The 16,274-nt window shown below is 50.0% G+C and overlaps 3 protein-coding genes across 4 annotated transcripts; 2 read left to right on the top strand and 1 right to left on the bottom strand.

The window, feature by feature from the left end:
* The first annotated feature begins 93 nt into the window (after positions 1-93).
* Positions 94-2,857, top strand: LOC103191601 (ferritin heavy chain, oocyte isoform-like). The gene is made up of 4 exons (XM_042345132.1): positions 94-180; positions 1,202-1,348; positions 1,794-1,916; positions 2,697-2,857. Exons 1-4 carry the CDS (start codon positions 145-147, stop codon positions 2,853-2,855), a joined length of 465 nt encoding a protein of 154 aa, XP_042201066.1. The 5' UTR covers positions 94-144; the 3' UTR covers positions 2,856-2,857.
* A 2,520-nt stretch (positions 2,858-5,377) lies between these two features.
* LOC103191598 (ferritin, lower subunit-like) lies at positions 5,378-16,030 on the top strand. 2 transcript variants are annotated; one of them, XM_007912590.2, is made up of 5 exons: positions 5,378-5,440; positions 13,931-14,091; positions 14,555-14,701; positions 15,172-15,297; positions 15,616-16,030. In XM_007912590.2, exons 2-5 carry the CDS (start codon positions 13,990-13,992, stop codon positions 15,772-15,774), a joined length of 534 nt encoding a protein of 177 aa, XP_007910781.1. In that variant the 5' UTR covers positions 5,378-5,440; positions 13,931-13,989; the 3' UTR covers positions 15,775-16,030.
* Positions 6,402-9,483, bottom strand: LOC103191600 (ferritin heavy chain-like). Its single transcript, NM_001292288.1, is given in 4 exon segments — positions 6,402-6,752; positions 6,989-7,114; positions 7,620-7,766; positions 9,251-9,483. Coding segments are annotated over 4 exon segments (531 nt in total). The 5' UTR covers positions 9,353-9,483; the 3' UTR covers positions 6,402-6,596.
* Positions 16,031-16,274: the final 244 nt, after the last annotated feature.

Raw genomic sequence — 16,274 nt, 5'->3', positions numbered from 1 at the left:
CGCTCCCTCCTCCGGCCGCCGCCCTCCCTGCCCGGCATCGCCTGGGTCGGGCGGCGGGGCGAAGGGAGCGGCTGCCCCGCGCGACGGAGCCGCATCAAGAGCCTCTCGGCAGCCTGTGAGGAGGGCATCAACTCGCAGATCAACATGGAGCTGAACGCCAGGTATACCTACCTGTCCATGGTGAGTGTGTCACACCCGGTCACCGCCTCACACCCGGTCACCGCCTCACACCCGGTCACCGCCTCACACCCTCACACCCGGTCACCGCCTCACACCGGGTCACTCCCTCACACCTGGTCACCGCCTCACATCCGGTCACTCCCTCGTTCACACTCACACCCGGTCACTCCCTCACACCCGGTCACCGCCTCACACCTTCACACCCGGTCACTCCCTCACACCCGGTCACCGCCTCACACCCTCACACCCGGTCACTCCCTCACACCCGGTCACCGCCTCACACCCGGTCACCACCTCACACCCGGTCACCGCCTCACACCCCGGTCACCCCCTCACACCCCGGTCACCGCCTCACATCCGGTCACTCCCTCGTTCGCACTCACACCCGGTCACTCCCTCACATCCGGTCACTCCCTCGTTCGCACTCACACCCGGTCACTCCCTCACATCCGGTCACTCCCTCGTTCGCACTCACACCCGGTCACTCCCTCACATCCGGTCACTCCCTTGTTCACACTCACACCCGGTCACTCCCTCACACCCGGTCACCGCCTCACACCCGGTCACTCCCTCACATCCGCACCCTGATACCCTCAGCAGACCACCACCACCACCAACAAATGACATTTACACGGCGCCTTTCACGTCGGGAGGATGTCCCAGGGCGCCGGATTGTCAGGGATTTGGATCCGAGCTGGGGGTTGGGATTAGGAGGGGGGAGGTTAGGAGAGTGCCTGAAGGCGCGGTTGAAGAGGAGGGTCTTGAGTTGGGCCTTGAAAGAGGCGAGGGAACAGGCGAGACGGCCGGACTGTGGGATGGAGTTCCAGAGCATGGCGGCAGAGAGGCTGAAGGCCCGATCGCCCATGGTGGGGCGGGCAAGGCGGGGGACGTGAAGCAGGTCGGAGCTCGATGAGCGGAGGGAGCGGGCGGGTTGGTAGGGGTGAGGAGGTCACAGAGGTCATTACAACGTTTTGGCATTGATGAAGCTCATTTTCCGACCGCCGCCTTTCTCTCTTTTCAGTCGTATTACTTTGACCGAGACGACGTCGCTCTGAAAAACTTTTCAACGTACTACAAGAAGCAGGCAGACGAGGAGCACGAGCACGCAGAGAGGCTGGTGAACTACCTGAATCGGCGAGGGGGGCGCCTTGTGCTGAAGGACATTAAGGTCAGTAATGGGAAGCCCTACCTCCTTTCTACCCCGTACCCAATTGCTTGGTTTTTTTTCTTTGTTGTGTATGAACCTAGCTTCGTTGGTCAGAAGTTCAGCCTTTGGAACTCCATCCCACAATCCCTCCGCCTCCCTCTCTTGCCTCCTCCAAGATCCGTCTCAAGATCCTCCTCTTCGACCATACCTTTAGTCACCCTCCTATCCCTACCCTCCACCCCCTCCTGATCCCAACCACCAGCTCGGATGCGGATCCCTGACTGTCCAGCCCCTTTGATGTCATGTCCTCCTGACATGAAAAGCGCCGTGTAAATGTAATTTGTTGTTGTTGTCCACACTGATGTAATGTTAATCTCCGGGGATGTCAGAGATAGTGTTCTTGGATTGAGATTGTCCTTGAATTTTTTTTCTCCCCTTTTCTAATGGAATTGTATGTTTGCTTTAGAAACCGGGGGATGAGTGGGGCAATGGCCTGAACTCGATGGAGAAAGCTCTGCAGCTGGAGAAAGATGTGAACAAGAGTCTCCTGCAGCTGCATAAGCTAGCCTCTGAACAGAACGACCCCAGTGTAAGTGTGTGTTTGAATCCAAAACATCCTCCCCACCTCTCTCTTTCTCTCTCTCTGTCTATCTTCCTGGGTGTCATGCAGTGAAGGGTTCTCATTTACAAACTCCTGGACATCTAAGTAAAGTGTCAGCTCAGACTTTTAGGTTTGTCAGTGAATTGAAGGGGGTGATGGGGAGAAACAACACCATTGCTGACTTCTGAAGATTTTATAACAGTCAGGGATCGAGACCCAAGCGTGGGGGGGGGCAGGGTTGGGATGAGGGAGGGCAGAGAGGGTAGGAGGGCGGCTGAAGGCATAATCGCAAAGGAGGGCCTTGAAGCGGGCAACGGAAGGAGCAAGGCGAAGGGATTGTCGGATGGAATTCTACAGGTTAGGGCCAGAGAGGCTGAAAGCCCAGACTCCCATGGTTGGGCGGGAGACATGGAGCTGGCCGGAGGCTGCTGAATGGAGGGAGGGGATAGATTGATAGGGGCTTAGCAGGTCAGAGAGGGGCAAAGGCCGTGGAGGGCCTTGAAAGTGAGGACGAGGATTTTGAATTCTATCCTCTGAGGGATGGGGAGCATTTATATAGCGTCCCTCTCCCGCCTTTGTTAGAGCCTACTGTTTCTATTTAACATTACACCGGGTGCCTCGTTGATGGAATTTGGTGTCTCAAATGATGTCCATGCTAATAATAATAATAATGGTTGAATTTGATATAGCACCTTAACACGGCATTGAGACACCTCAAAGCGCTTCATAGAGTAAAGTGTAGTGACTGTGTGTTTTGTGTTCTTTCAGTTGTGCGGATTCCTGGAGTCCTACTACCTGGAGGAACAAATTGAAGCCATCAAGAAATTCGGAAACCACATCACCAACTTGATGCGGCTGGGAGCCTCTGACAGTGGCCTGGGAGAGTACCTGTTCGACAAGCACACCCTGGGGCAAGAGGAGAAGTGAGGCTCGTGGCTGAGTGTGCAAATATTCCACCTGGATATGTGTGTCTCGTGCTCTTAGTTGCATGCGCCAGCCCATCTGGCTTTTAGCTACATCACTGAATGGGGGAAACGGCACACGGCAGAATAATTCAGAAGTAAAGCCAAGTGGAATTGAAAAGGATGCCATTTTGCTGTGAGTTCAAAGGCTAATCTACCTCTCCCATCCTCTTTCAACTACATTGACCAATAACGCACAAATGTGGCTGAAAAGACCAGATAAGAGTAAATCTCTTGACTAACCTCTGGGCTCAGTGTACAGTGCAGAAGCCAGGCTTTAAACCAGCTCCCAAATAAAAGTTGTTTCATCTTTACCTTTACCTTTGCCTCTGACTTATTATGTGATCCACAACAAAGGATCAGAGTCTTATCTAACTGGGCAAGGGAGCGATGCAGAAAGAACTGGAGTTCCTTTGAGAACTCCACGGCTCCTGAAATCTCACCTCCATCTTAGAATAATAATAATAATTGTTGCATTTGATACAGCGCCTTATGTCATCAAGACGTCTCAAAGCGCTTCACAGTCGTATTTTGTGGGCGAAATGCACAGTCACTACATTGAGTGACGCAAATTATAATTTTTTTTGAAAGGATTACTGCTCCCGGAAAAGAGATCAGTCAATTGGGCTCATACTTAGTGCTAGGTAGAGGCGTGTGGAGCAAGGAAACTTGCCTAACATTTTGTCCTGCCAGGGAATCAAACCCAGGTCCTCCCCCTTGCGAGGCAAGCGTGCTAACCACTTCACTACAGGACTCCCCGATTCTCAGAATTATAGACTATTACAGCACTGAATTGGCCCATCAAGTCAGTGTTGAAATGCGTCTCTTTGTGAGTTGCCTAACCATTTATTCCTCTATTGTAGTATAGAAACATAACTGTTTAATCTGTGGGATGTCTCTAACCATTGGGGGGCAGCATAGCTGTCGTCTTGTGCCCTATCTTTACACTGCATTCAGGATGGACCTCAGCACAGCTGTGTAATTTCCTGACCAATTCCTCTTATTCACATCTTGCCTCCCAGGGTCCCAACAACTCATTCCTCACAGCACAAAGTCACTCCTGTTCGGTTGCAGCTCTGAATCCTATTGTCTCGAGCAGCTTTTATCTCACAATCTGCTCCCTATCTTCAGGTTTTCAGCCATTGAACCACTACTCTCCTCCTTAAAACCCTCTGTTTCGCGCCCTCACCACTTAGTTTCAAAACTCCACTAAAAGCTTTGGCTGCTAAAATAGAAACAGGAGGAGGCCATTCAGCCCCTCAAGCCTGTTTTGTCATACTGTAAGATCATGGTTGTTCTGTACCTCAAGTCCAATTACCTGCCCATTCCCTGTATCGCTTAATGCTTAATATTGTCACTTTGCTCCTTTCCTCTTTTCACTTTGTTTGGTGGTTCACACGGCCCTTGTAAAGCATATTGAGACATTATGCACAAGTTATGTGAATAAGTTTGAATTCTTGTTAACTTTTACGCTCCAGTTCTTTTGAGGGGGTTAAGGGTACAACTATCGGGAAGAGATGGGAGTTTCTCCCAGTGCCGTGGCTAACAAATCCACTGAATTGGCAATTCGACTCATGTGGGACCTTGCAACACACAAAATGGCTGCCACAAAAAGGCACTACACATAATAATAATAATCCTTGCATTTGATACAGCGCCTTATTACGTCTTCGGGACGTCTCAAAACACTTCACAGGATACACTGTAAAGTGAATTGAGTACATTGGGCAATTACGTAACACCGATTACAGTAAAACTCGTGATAAGTGTGGTAAACATGGAAGTTTGTTGCTCGTTTGTTGCTCACAGTCCAGGGTCAGTGACCTGTCTAGTTCAATTTTAAATGTTATTCTCTTAGGCTGGTCAGCAGATTTGGGAGGGGGTGGAGATGGGTGGGGGGGCAGGAGGGATGTCTGACCAGTTGCACAAGTAAAGAACTCAAGCACTGTTGCACTGAAACACAAACATAGCAGGAATAAAGCTACTTGGTTAACAAAGCTTTGTTACTGAAGCAACCTTGGGCACGGAGACAAATTGTGGAGATGGAGACGTCGTTGACGCCCTTATCAGCGCCTTATCACATTTTCGAGACATCTCAAAGCGCTTCACGGAATATACTGTAAAGTGAATTGACTGTATATTTTGTAGATGAAACGCGGCAGCCAACTGTGCACAGCAGCGTCCCCACAAACAGTGGTGGATTGAACTGACCAAATTATTTTTTTTTGAAGGAATTATTACTCCCAGAAAAACGAACTGCAAATCGCCTAACAACCGGGTTCCTACTTACTGACAGAGGAGTAAGGAAACTTGCCTAAGATTTCACCCTGCCCGGGAATTAAACTGAGTTCTCTCGCTTGCGAGGCGAGTGCTCTAACCACTGAGCTACAGGACAGGAAATGGTTGTGTTGCTTTGGCGGTGAGTGGTTTTATAGGCCGAATGGCCATTTCTTGTTCCAGGTCTTCTCCTTACTTCTGGCTGAAAACCTGGCTTTCGGAGTGAATGTCGGACTCAGCACTACGGAGAATATGGGATAGGATAAGATCCAGGTAAGAGAATTCCTACAAACCTGTTTATTAAGTAAAAGGATAAATATAGACAAGAGAATTTCTTCCTGTCGGGCTGGGCTGGATTCAGCTCTGGGGACAATAGTTCTCAAGCTCCACCCAGCCCTATAACACCATTTTGTTCCAGAATTTATGATTATGCAGATTTTTGGGACGTGAAGCAACTTTGGGCACGGAGACAAATCGTGGAGATGGCGATGTCCTTGAGCGCTTCACAGAATACACTGTAGAATACACTGTAGAGTGAATTGACTATGTATTTGTGGGCGAAACGCGGCAGCCAATTGCACACAGCAGCGTTCCACGAACGGTCGTGGATTGAGTGACCAGATTATTATTGTTTCGATGGGATTATTACCTTACAAAAGGGATTTGGTTTTGCCCAAAAAACAACAAAATGGTCTTCGAGGCTAGGACCAGGTGGTATTCAGGGCTGGAACGTTGTGTCCCAGTGGCGGCTTTGTGTCTGTGTTTTGGTGAAGCGAGATTGCAGGAACGAAGTAATATTTGTCTTTGACAAAGAAATCCAGCGTTCAAGGTTTAACGGTTTAAATGTGACCGTATTCCGAGCTGCCTCTGTGTCTGACGAGTGTGTGTTTGAAGTCAGCAGGTTCCTGTGCGTTGCTGATAGGAATCTTATTTACCCAGCAGTTTGACGTTAATTCATTGACTCAGGAGCCAAAGGGTCGCTGTCTTGAACTTTATTTGTATTTCTCGTTTACAAAGAGATTGAGCTGCTACTCAGGCATGAGCCATTACACCCCCCCCCCCCCCAACAGACAGCCGAAAGATGCTGTGCGTTATTATATTATGTAATAATAATCCTTGATCAAGTCTTCGAGTCTTTCAAAGCGCTTCACTGTGAAGTGAATTGACTGTGTGTTTTGTGGGATGAGTTGCGCAAACGTTCGCAGACCAAGTGGCCAAATTAATTTTTGTTTGTGTGTGTTAAAGGAATTATTATCCCCCCCACCCCCAGAAAAGTGATCCGTGCTGAATTAATTTGTGCTGAACAGTAGAGGCAAAGCAACAAAAAAAAGAGCTTTCTGTTTTGGATGCTAGATAGCATGGCTGCTAGATAACACTAACACAGCTACACACCAGGGTGCGTGTTAGTGGCTTTCCCCAGCCCTTGCTTTTAGCCGCTTTCGTTCAGGGTGAGCTTGTCAAAGAGGTACTCGCCCATGCCGTTTGAAGGCACCCCAAGGCGGATCAAGTTACTGATGTGGTCTCCCAGCTTCTTAATGGCTTCAACCTGCTCGTCCAAGTAGTGAGTCTCCAGGAAGTTGCACAGCTGAAGTAGAAAATTACAGTGAGCTCACTTGCCAGCCCAGAGTGTTGAACCACCCTCCTCGCTCCCTCGTCTCCTTCGAGCCCCGGCTCAAGACCCTCCTCTTCGATCCCGCCTTCGGTCACCCCCCCCTACCCACCCCCACCCCTTCCCGCCCTCCACCCCCTTCTGTTGTTGTCTCCATCTCTCCGGCTGGCATTGAGACCATTTAACGGAGAAAGAAAGGGAGTAATACTCACTTGGGGATCGTTGTGGGTGGAGGCCAGATTGTGCAGGTCCAGCAGGGACTGGTTGACACTCTTCTCCAGATTCAGAGCAAACTGCATCGCCTCGAGACCGTTCCCCCATATGTTCTGATCCGCTTTCTGTGACACAATCGGGCAATGGTCGGTCGGTGAAAAACGTCAGCTCCAGGTCTTAATAATAACTCTTGCGTTTGATATTGCGCCTTATCACGTCCTCGAGACGTCTCAAAGTACTTCGCAAGATATACTGTTAATGTGGATTGACTGTATAATTTGTGGGAGAAATGTGGCAGCCAATTGTGTACAGCAGTCGTGGATTGAGTGCCCAAATTATTATTTTTTTTCGAAGGGATTATTATTAGAATAATAATTCCTATGTTAGGGTAGTGACCGGGTCTGGGTGTTGGTAGTCCCTCCGTCTCGCCCCCTCCCTCGTCTCCTTGAAGGCCCTTCTCAAGACCCTCCTCTTCGACCAGTCACCCTCCTCCCCCACCCCCCACCCTCCTGTTCCCAACCCCCAGCTCGGGTCCAAATCCCTGACTGTCCAGTCCAGCGCCTTGGGACGTCCTCCCAACGTGAAAGGCGCCGTGTAAATGTAATGGTGGTGGCCGTGGTTGGCACTCACCTTGATGTCCAGCAGGTTTATGCGGCCTCCTCGCTGGTTCTGGTACTTGAGGAGCCTCTCTGCATGCTCTTGCTCCTCATGAGACTGCTCCTTGAAGAACTTGGCAAAGTTCTTCAGAGCCACGTCGTCACGGTCAAAGTAGTACGACTGCCAGAGAGAGAGAGAGAGTGAGGTTGGGGAGAAGAGAGACCTGAGTGAGACCAGCTCTGTTACAAAATCAAATCAAGTTTCTTTCCGTCTCCTCCGTGCAACAGTTCAGTTATTCCCACCACCACCACCAACAACTTGGATTTATATAGTGCCCTGCACGCCGGACGGCTTCTCAGAGAGCTTCACAGTAATGGATTCCGGGGTCGAGCCCAGGGGAGGGGGAGGGGAAGGTGACCAAAGGCGCGGTCGAAAAAAAAAGGTCTTCAGCAGAGACCTGAAAGTAGAAAGGGAGGAAGCGAAGGGAATGAGGGAGGAAGTTGCAGATCCTCGGAGCGTAGTGGGTGACGGTGGAGCGGAGGACTCGGGAGACACCACCCCTCAGTAATAACAATGGCAATAGAAAGGGGAGGACAAGAGAATTTTAACTGTGTGCTATGCTATTATCGTGCAGTCCCGTAGCTCAGTGGTTAGAGCCCTCGCCCCGCAAGCGAGAGACCCGGGTTCGATTCCCCGGCAGGGCAAAACCTTGGGCAAGTTTCCTTACTCCACACGCTGCTGTTTACCCAGCAGTTAGTAGGATCGCTGTTCCGGGGATGATAATCCTGTCCAAAAATGTTTTAAAATTATTATAATAATAATAATTTGGTCACTCAAACCACGACTGTTTGTGGGACGCTGCTGTGCGCAGTTGGCTGCCGTTGCCATAAAATATATATCAACTCCCTTTACAGTATATTCTGTGACGCACCTTGCGATGTCTCGAAGACGCGATAAGGGGCTGTATCAAATGCCTCCTGTTGCTATTCTCTCTCCAAGGGGAGTTACGCAGCCTTACTGTTGTACTCTTTACCTCCCTGACTCTCCCCCCACCCCCCCCCACTATGCCTCTGCCATCGACTGAGGCCCAGGGCAGACTCAGAGGGGCACTGCAGTGGCCTTGCAAGGCACATTGTGCACTCCGTACTTCGCTCACGAGAGCACAGATAAACAACCCTAAGGCAGGAGCCGCTGTCGGCGTAAGCCATTCACAGTAGGTTTGGGGGTCAGGTTAACACCGTGTTCTCTCAGTTGAAAACACAAAACGCCAGTTTCTAGGTCAACTTGTTCGTCACAAGATTCCCTGTAACTCAGTGGTTAGACCACTCACCTCACAAACGAGAGACTTGGGTTCGATTCCCGGCAGGGCTAAATGTTAGGCAAGTTTCCTTACTTCACACAGGAAGTAGGAAGCCAGCTGTTAGTCGGTTGCGGTGATAATTGCTTCAAAAAAATAATAATAGTAATAAATGGGTCACTTCAAATCCACGACTGTTTGCGGGACGCTGCCGTGCGCAATTGGCTGCCGCGTTTCGCCCACAAACATAGTCAATTCACTCCATGAAGCGCTTTGAGATGTCTGGAAGACGTGATAAGGCGCTGTATCAAATGCAAGGATAATTATTATTATTAAGACCAGAATAAGAGTTTAGCGAGCATCTCACCATGGAGAGGTAGGTGTAAGAGGCGTACAGCTCCATGTTGACCTGCCGATTGATGGCGGCCTCGCATTCCTGGTGGTAATTCTGACGCACTTGGGAGGTCATGTCTGATCTGCTTTGCAGTCGCACAAGAGAGCAATAAAGAGTAGGAAGGAAGACAGCGAGGGGTAAATTCTCCGAGCAGTTTGAGCGCTATTCCGTTCAAACACTGTTGAAGCAAGAACGGCCTAAAATATTGAGCTGTCTATTCTAAACTGGTATTTATAGCTGCTCGGAGCCAGTGCATGCCCCTCCCTCCTCTCTCTCCCCACCCCGCCACCCCTTTCCCTCCCCATCGTGACTCAGCACAATGCTACTGTCTGCTCGTCCACCCCCCCCCCTCCCTCGGTTAATGACAACATGGGCAAGGGTCAAGGTGCAGTGGACTCATTGTCCCGTGTCTGGATCAAGGACTCAAACGGGTGAGGAAAGGGAGACGGATAGAAATAAAACGCAGTGATGTGATGTCAAAAGCACCGCTGATTTGTTTTTGTGTGGCTCAAAGGCCTGAGATTCTGTTCGTAAAAATAATAATGCATCATAATAATCCTTGCATTTGATACAGAGCCTCATTCACGTCTTCGGGACGTCTCAAAGCGCTTCACAGCCTGCACTGTAAAGTGAATTGGCTGTAAGCTTTGTAGCCAGAAATGCAGCAGCGACACAGTCTAGTTCCCCCTCCTACCCTCTCCGACTTCCTAACCCCGTATCAGTCTGTCAGCTTCCCCGCACTTCCCGCCCTAGCATTGGCGGTCGGGCATTCAGCCTCTCTGCCCCCACACTATGGAACTCTATCCCACGATCCCTCCGCCTCACTCCCTCTCTTGCCTGCTTCAATTCCAGTCTAAAGACCATCCTCTTCGACCGTGGTTTCGGCCACACTCCCAACCCCGATCTCCCCTGCCCTCCCTCCTGACCCCAACTCCCAGCTCGGGTCCAAAAACCCCTGGCTGTCCAGCGCCTTGGGACGTCCTCCCGATATGAAAGGCGTCATATAAATGTAATTTTATTGTTGTTGTTGATACGTGGCTGTTACCGACATTGATCAGCTTGCCTGTGACTGCCTTACAGTGCGCTCCAATTAGTCGGATATTTTATTCGAGTCACATTGAACGCTGATAAATAACTAACCAGTTTGTGACGAGAGGTTAGTTTTGGCTCCAAATTGTGCCTGGATCAGCTGAGTAACAAAGGTTACGACAATCACCTTGTTTGTGTTACTGAGGTCAAACGGCTTTAGTGTGAGCATTTCTCAATTGCCAGCGCTCTCGGAAGATGCTACAGGATGTTTTTATAATAGTGATTTAAACCCCGGGGTCCAGGAACGGTGTGGAGTCCTGTAGCTCAATGGTTAGAGCACTCGGTCGCAAGCGGGCGTTCAATCTCTCTGCCCCCACACTATGGAACACTATTCGCCCTGTCATCTACCGGCAGGTTTCCCTACTCCACACGCCTCTGTTACCCAGCAGTAAGTAGGAACCTGGTTGTTGGCCGATTGGCGGATCGCTTTTCCGATGGTCATAATTCCTTCAAAGAAAGCAATAATAAATTGGGTCACTCAATCCACGACTGTTTGTGGGGAAGCTGCTGTGCGCGATTGGCTGCCACATTTTGCTCACAAAATACAGTCAATTCACTTTGCAGTATATTCTGTGAAGCGCTTTGAGACGTCTCAAAGCCGTTATCTGGCGCTATATCAAATGCAAGGATTATTATTACTATTATCTTCTCGCTCTCTCTTCCAGTGTTTGGCTGTCCATTGTTTTTCTTCCCTGTCTGGTATCTCTTAAGCACTCTGGGACAATATCAGGTGAATTAACGCTCAACTGAAAAGGTAGAGAGGGCCTCAGTTTAATGGCTCATCAGAAGGATGGCCTCTCTGAATCGGCTCCGGCCTTCTGCATGTCCCTCGTGCCGCCTGTTCCACCATTGATGGCCGCGCTTCAGCTACTACGCCCTGAAACTCTGTAGCACTCTTCCCCTATCCCTATGCCTTGCCCCTTCCTTCCCCATCTTCAAGTCGCGCCTTAAGACATTCCTATTCGTACGGTCACCTCCTCCTCTGTGGCTCTGGTCAAGCACTCTGGGATGTTACACTGCTGTGTGAACACGAGTTGTTGTTGTTGACACCTTACTGAATAAAATGCCCTTTAATATTTGAGCTGTTGAACTGGACCACGTTCCAAAGGTGAGAAGTTGCATCGATTAAATCACAAGGTCTTTATTGCTTGTACTGTGTGTGACAGCACTTTCCAATCTGGCAGTTGACTGTGTGGTTGTTTTATTACAGGACTTCACTCACATTCAACAACAACAACAACTTGCATTTACATAGCACTGTTCACGTGGGGTAGCGTCCCAGGGCGCTTTTACTCCAGCAGGTTCACAAATGACTGTTTGTGGGGACCCTGCTGTGCGCAATTGACTACCGCCTTTCGCCCACAAAACACACAGTCACTGCACTTTACAGTATGTCCTGTGAAGCGCTTGGAGGTGTCTCGAAGACGTGATAAGGCGCTGTATCAAATACAAGGGTTATTATTATTACCCTGTATCTTATAAGATAAGTCTTATTTTTCCAGCCCCTGCTTTGCCTGTCTCTTCTACTCAGAGTGTTTGTTTCCTAGACTAGGCCCCTGGCAACGTGTGCAGAGCTGCTTCATGTTACACAGAGATCAGAGGTTGGGATGGAAAACATCTCTTATCAACCCGAGCTCCACTTTGTCCCCACGATACAGCATTTAACACTTGGGGAGTGAGGAGCTCCTGCAGATGAAGCCTTCTAGTGGTGGCACTGGGTTCTTACAGAGTAAGAATGATGATAATAATCCTTGTGTTTGACACAGCGCTTGATCACATCGTCGAGACGTCTCAAAGCACTTCACAGGATACACTGTAAAGTAAAGTGAATAGCCTGTGTATTGTGTGCCAATTGCGCACAGGTGGGCTCCCTATCCAGTACCTCATATGATTGCGTCAAAAAAAGTTATTCATAAAAAAGATGAATTCTAAGTGGCGCTCCCCACTTTTCCTTGCAATGCTGTGAGCGGTGCTGCATTACCAAAGGTGGCAACCTTCAGGTGGTATGTTAAACCAAGTTCCTGCGGGTGATAAAGCTCCACTGACATTGGTGAATATATAGGAGTTTCTCCCTGTGTCCTGGCCAGCAATCCCCCACGTAAGGATACTTACTGTGTGCAGACAGCTTGCCTACAAAAACAGTCACTACGCTTGCTAGTAATTTCTATAAAGACCGTTCAATGCTTGGCTCAGTGGTAGCGCTCCCCCCACCCTCTCGCTTTCATTTCTGAGCGTGTGGGTTCAAGCTCCAGGACTTGGAATCACACAGTCTAAGCTGATGCTCCAGTGCAGCGCTGGAGGGGGCGCGTTGTCAGAGATGCCGTCCTTCGGATGAGACGTTAAACCTCACACCCAATCTGCCCGTTCAGGTGGATGTTAAAGATCTCCCGCTGTTGGGAAAGAGAAGGGAGTTTCTCTCTCCCGGTATCCTGGCCGACAATCGGTCGGTCACTCAACGACATGGCTGTTTGTGGGGGGACATTGCAATGAGAAATTGGCTGCCGCATTTCGCCCACAAAATACAGTCACTGAACTTTCCGATGTATTCGTGAAAAGCTTTGAGACGAAGGAATGAAATGAAGAGGTGCTGTGTCAAGCGCAAGGATTGTTTGCATTATTATGTAGAGAGTTTTATAAAGATGCATGATCTTCTTCCTATCTTTTCGTGGCTTGCGTGCATCAGTGTTGGGCAGCGCCCTGCCATCACAGAGTATCTGCCCAGCCCACACCTCCCAGGGGGCTACTGATAACAAACCGTTAGAACGTCTGCTTGTCTCTCGCCATTTTCGTTCGCGGTTTTTGTTAAAGCGAATGTAAGGGAAGCTCTGAGGGTCCTTGGGCTCACTTACTGACCGCCCCCCTCCCACCCAGCCCTCCCGAGGTGCTGTGTTGTCGAGACGTCTCAAAGTCTGGTAGAACAGATGATCCTCACGGGGTGTGTGTGTTAAAATTTTTCCTGCCCCAAGATTATGACAGAAGTACAACAAATTAAACCTTCAGCCCATTTGATTTCATCCCTCTCCCAGAATATAGCTTTAATTACAGCATTAATCATTGCAGCACCGACTGGGCAGACAGTGTAGAGGGAGCATTACTCCGTCTCTAAGATTTCCTAAGTGTTGTCCTGTTGCTCAGTGGTTAGAGCCCTCGCCTCGCAAGCGAGAGGACCTGGGTTCGATTCCCAGGGGTCAGGGAAAAACGTTGGGCAAGTTTCCTTACTCCAACACGTCTCTGTTTACCAGCAGTATGTAGAAACAAGGTTGTTAGTCGATTGTCGGATCGCTTTTCCGGGTTAATAATGCCTTCAAAATAATAAATTAGTCACTTCAATCCCCGACTGTTTGTGGGGACGCCGCTGTGCGCAATTGGCTGTCGCGTTTCGCCCACAAAATATACAGTCAATTCACTTTACAGTCTATTCCGTGAAGCGCTTTGAGACATTTTGAAACGTGATAAGGCGCTGTATCAAATGCAAGGATTATTATTATTACCCTGTGGGTGGGTGGGTGGCTTGTCTGCCTTGTGTGACAAACTGACAGTCTCAGAGCTCGGCCCCTCCTGCAGGCACTCCCCAGAGGGTAGAAGACAGTTAGAGAGAGTTCTGTCGATCTCTCCTGCCGACAATGGAGTCTCGGATCAGACAGAACTACTGCCCGGACTGTGAGAGAGCAATCAATCGGCTCATAAACCAGGAGTATTACACGTCCTACGTGTACCTGGCTATGGTGAGTGACCTCTCCAGCACTTAGCTAACGTTACTGCACCTCCCTGCCCTCCACCCCTCCTAATCCCAACCCCCAGCTCGAGTCCAAATTGTTGGCAGACCAGCATCTTGGGACGTCCTCCCGATGTGAAAGGCGCCGTGTAAATGTAATGCATTGAGCTTTACTGTCTCTCTGACCCTGACCTGGGAGTGTGGACATTCAGTGTAGAGGGAGCTTTACTGTGTCTGACCCTGACCTGGGAGTGTGGACACACAGTGTAGACGGAGCTTTACTGTGTCTGACCCTGACCTGGGAGTGTGGACGCACAGTGTAGAGGGAGCTTTACTGTGTCTCTACCCCTGACCTGGGAGTGTGGACGCACAGTGTAGAGGGAGCTTTACTGTGTCTCTACCCCTGACCTGGGAGTGTGGACACACAGTGTAGAGGGAGCTTTACTGTCTCTAATGATTACTTCTCATTCCAGTCATTCTTCTTTGAACGTGATGATGTAGCACTGAAACATTTTGCGAGGTTTTTCCACGGGATGTCGGAAGCTGAACGGAGAGCCGCCGAGGAGCTTATCGACTATCAGAAGAGGCGCGGGGGGAGAATGTACCTGCAGAGCGTTGAGGTATGTGCGTCATCTCATTAGTCCTGGAACTCAGTGGTTAGAACACTCGCCTCGCAAGCGAGAAACCTGTGTTCAATTCCCGGGCCGGGGCGAAACATTGGGCAAGTTTCCTTCCTCCCCACACACACGCGCCTCTGTTTACCCAGAAAGGAACCCGGTTGTTAGTCGATTGGCGGATCGCTTTTCCGGGGGTAATCACTAAAAAAAAAGAATAAATTGGCCACACAATCCGCGACTGTTTGTGGGGACGCTTCTGTGCGCAATTGGCTGCCGCGTTTCACCCACAAAGTATACAGTCACTGCACTTTACAGTACATCCTGTGAAGCGCTTTGAGACTTCTCGAAGACCTGATAAGGCCTGTATCATATGTGAGGATTATTGTTATTATTAACAGCCCTGCAAGGCCATGTTTTTCTCCCTCTCCCCCTCTGCCAACCGTGATATGATCTGAGCTGTTTTATTCACGCAGAAGCCAGCCCAGAGTGAGTGGCAGAATGGACTGGAGGCGTTGCAGTGTGCTCTGCAATTACAGAAATCCCTCAACCAGTCTCTCCAAGAACTACACCACCTCGCTGCCGACAGGAATGATCCTCAAGTATGTGGCCTCACTCTCTCTTGCTCTCTCTCTTTCACTCGCTCGCTCACTCACTCACTCCCACGCTCTCACTCACTCTCTCCCACGCTCCTTCACTCCCGCACTCTCTCTCACTCATTCTCTCACTCATTCTCACTCATTCACTCCTCACTCCCACACTCACTCTCTCTCATTCACTCTCTCACTCCTCACTTCCCACACTCCCTCACTCACCCACCCACTCAAGTTGTACCCTGTGTCGGATGATTGTGCTGAGCAGGAGACCGGATACAGTAATTCCTGAAGCGTTTACAGAACTTCCCACCTTGTTGTTTGCAGCTGTGTGACTTCCTGGCCTCGCGGTTCCTGAGCCACTGTGTGCAGACGGTGCAGATGCTGGGAGACTACAGCAGCAGCCTGGCATCGCTGGGCGCTGGGCAGAGCTTGGGCGTGGCCGAATACCTCTTTGACCAGCACACGCTGGTCTCTAGGTCATGAACGCCCGACTTGCCGGAGATTCTTCCTGGCACTCCCCGCCACCGAGCTCTCCCCGCAGCTCGGGGTGAGACTCCGCCACTGTCAGGCGCCCCGCGTGAAGAGCGCTGCGTAAAAGCAAGTAGTTGTCGGAGCCGAACAACAGCTTGCACTCACCTAGCGCCTTTTCCACAGGGCAGAGCCGCAGAACCCTCTGGGACGTTGTGGGAAGCCCTCTGTGCCTGGATTCTCCGTCAATAAATAGCTTCATGGCAAAGCACTCACTCTCCCAGACTCCTGTCTTATTTCTGATGATGATGATGACGGTAATAATAATTTGGCCGCTCAACCCACGACAGTTTGTGGGGACGTCGCTGTGCGCAATTGGCTGCCGCGTTTCGCCCACAAAATACACAGTCGCTACACTTTACAGCATGTCCTGTGAAGCACTTTGAGACATCTCGAAGACGTGAGAAGGCACTGGGTCAAAATGCAAGGATTATTATTAATAATAAAACCTGCCA

Source organism: Callorhinchus milii, unplaced genomic scaffold, assembly GCF_018977255.1.
Source record: "Callorhinchus milii isolate IMCB2004 unplaced genomic scaffold, IMCB_Cmil_1.0 Scaffold31, whole genome shotgun sequence".
Classification (NCBI taxonomy): Eukaryota; Metazoa; Chordata; class Chondrichthyes; order Chimaeriformes; family Callorhinchidae; genus Callorhinchus; species Callorhinchus milii.
The sequence above is the reverse complement of the archived record's forward strand: the minus strand, read 5'-3'. Positions and strand labels throughout refer to the sequence as shown.

What these genes read in the sequence shown, in the direction of transcription:
- LOC103191601 (XM_042345132.1), top strand. Translation starts at nt 145, where the DNA reads ATGGAGCTGAACGCCAGGTATACCTACCTGTCCATG. An exon ending in GGTATACCTACCTGTCCATG is followed by an intron (nt 181 to 1,201) that starts GTGAGTGTGTCA and finishes CTCTCTTTTCAG; the next exon opens with TCGTATTACTTTGACCGAGA. An exon ending in TTGTGCTGAAGGACATTAAG is followed by an intron (nt 1,349 to 1,793) that starts GTCAGTAATGGG and finishes TGTTTGCTTTAG; the next exon opens with AAACCGGGGGATGAGTGGGG.
- LOC103191598 (XM_007912590.2), top strand. Translation starts at nt 13,990, where the DNA reads ATGGAGTCTCGGATCAGACAGAACTACTGCCCGGACTGTGAGAGAGCA. An exon ending in CCTACGTGTACCTGGCTATG is followed by an intron (nt 14,092 to 14,554) that starts GTGAGTGACCTC and finishes TTCTCATTCCAG; the next exon opens with TCATTCTTCTTTGAACGTGA. An exon ending in TGTACCTGCAGAGCGTTGAG is followed by an intron (nt 14,702 to 15,171) that starts GTATGTGCGTCA and finishes TTATTCACGCAG; the next exon opens with AAGCCAGCCCAGAGTGAGTG.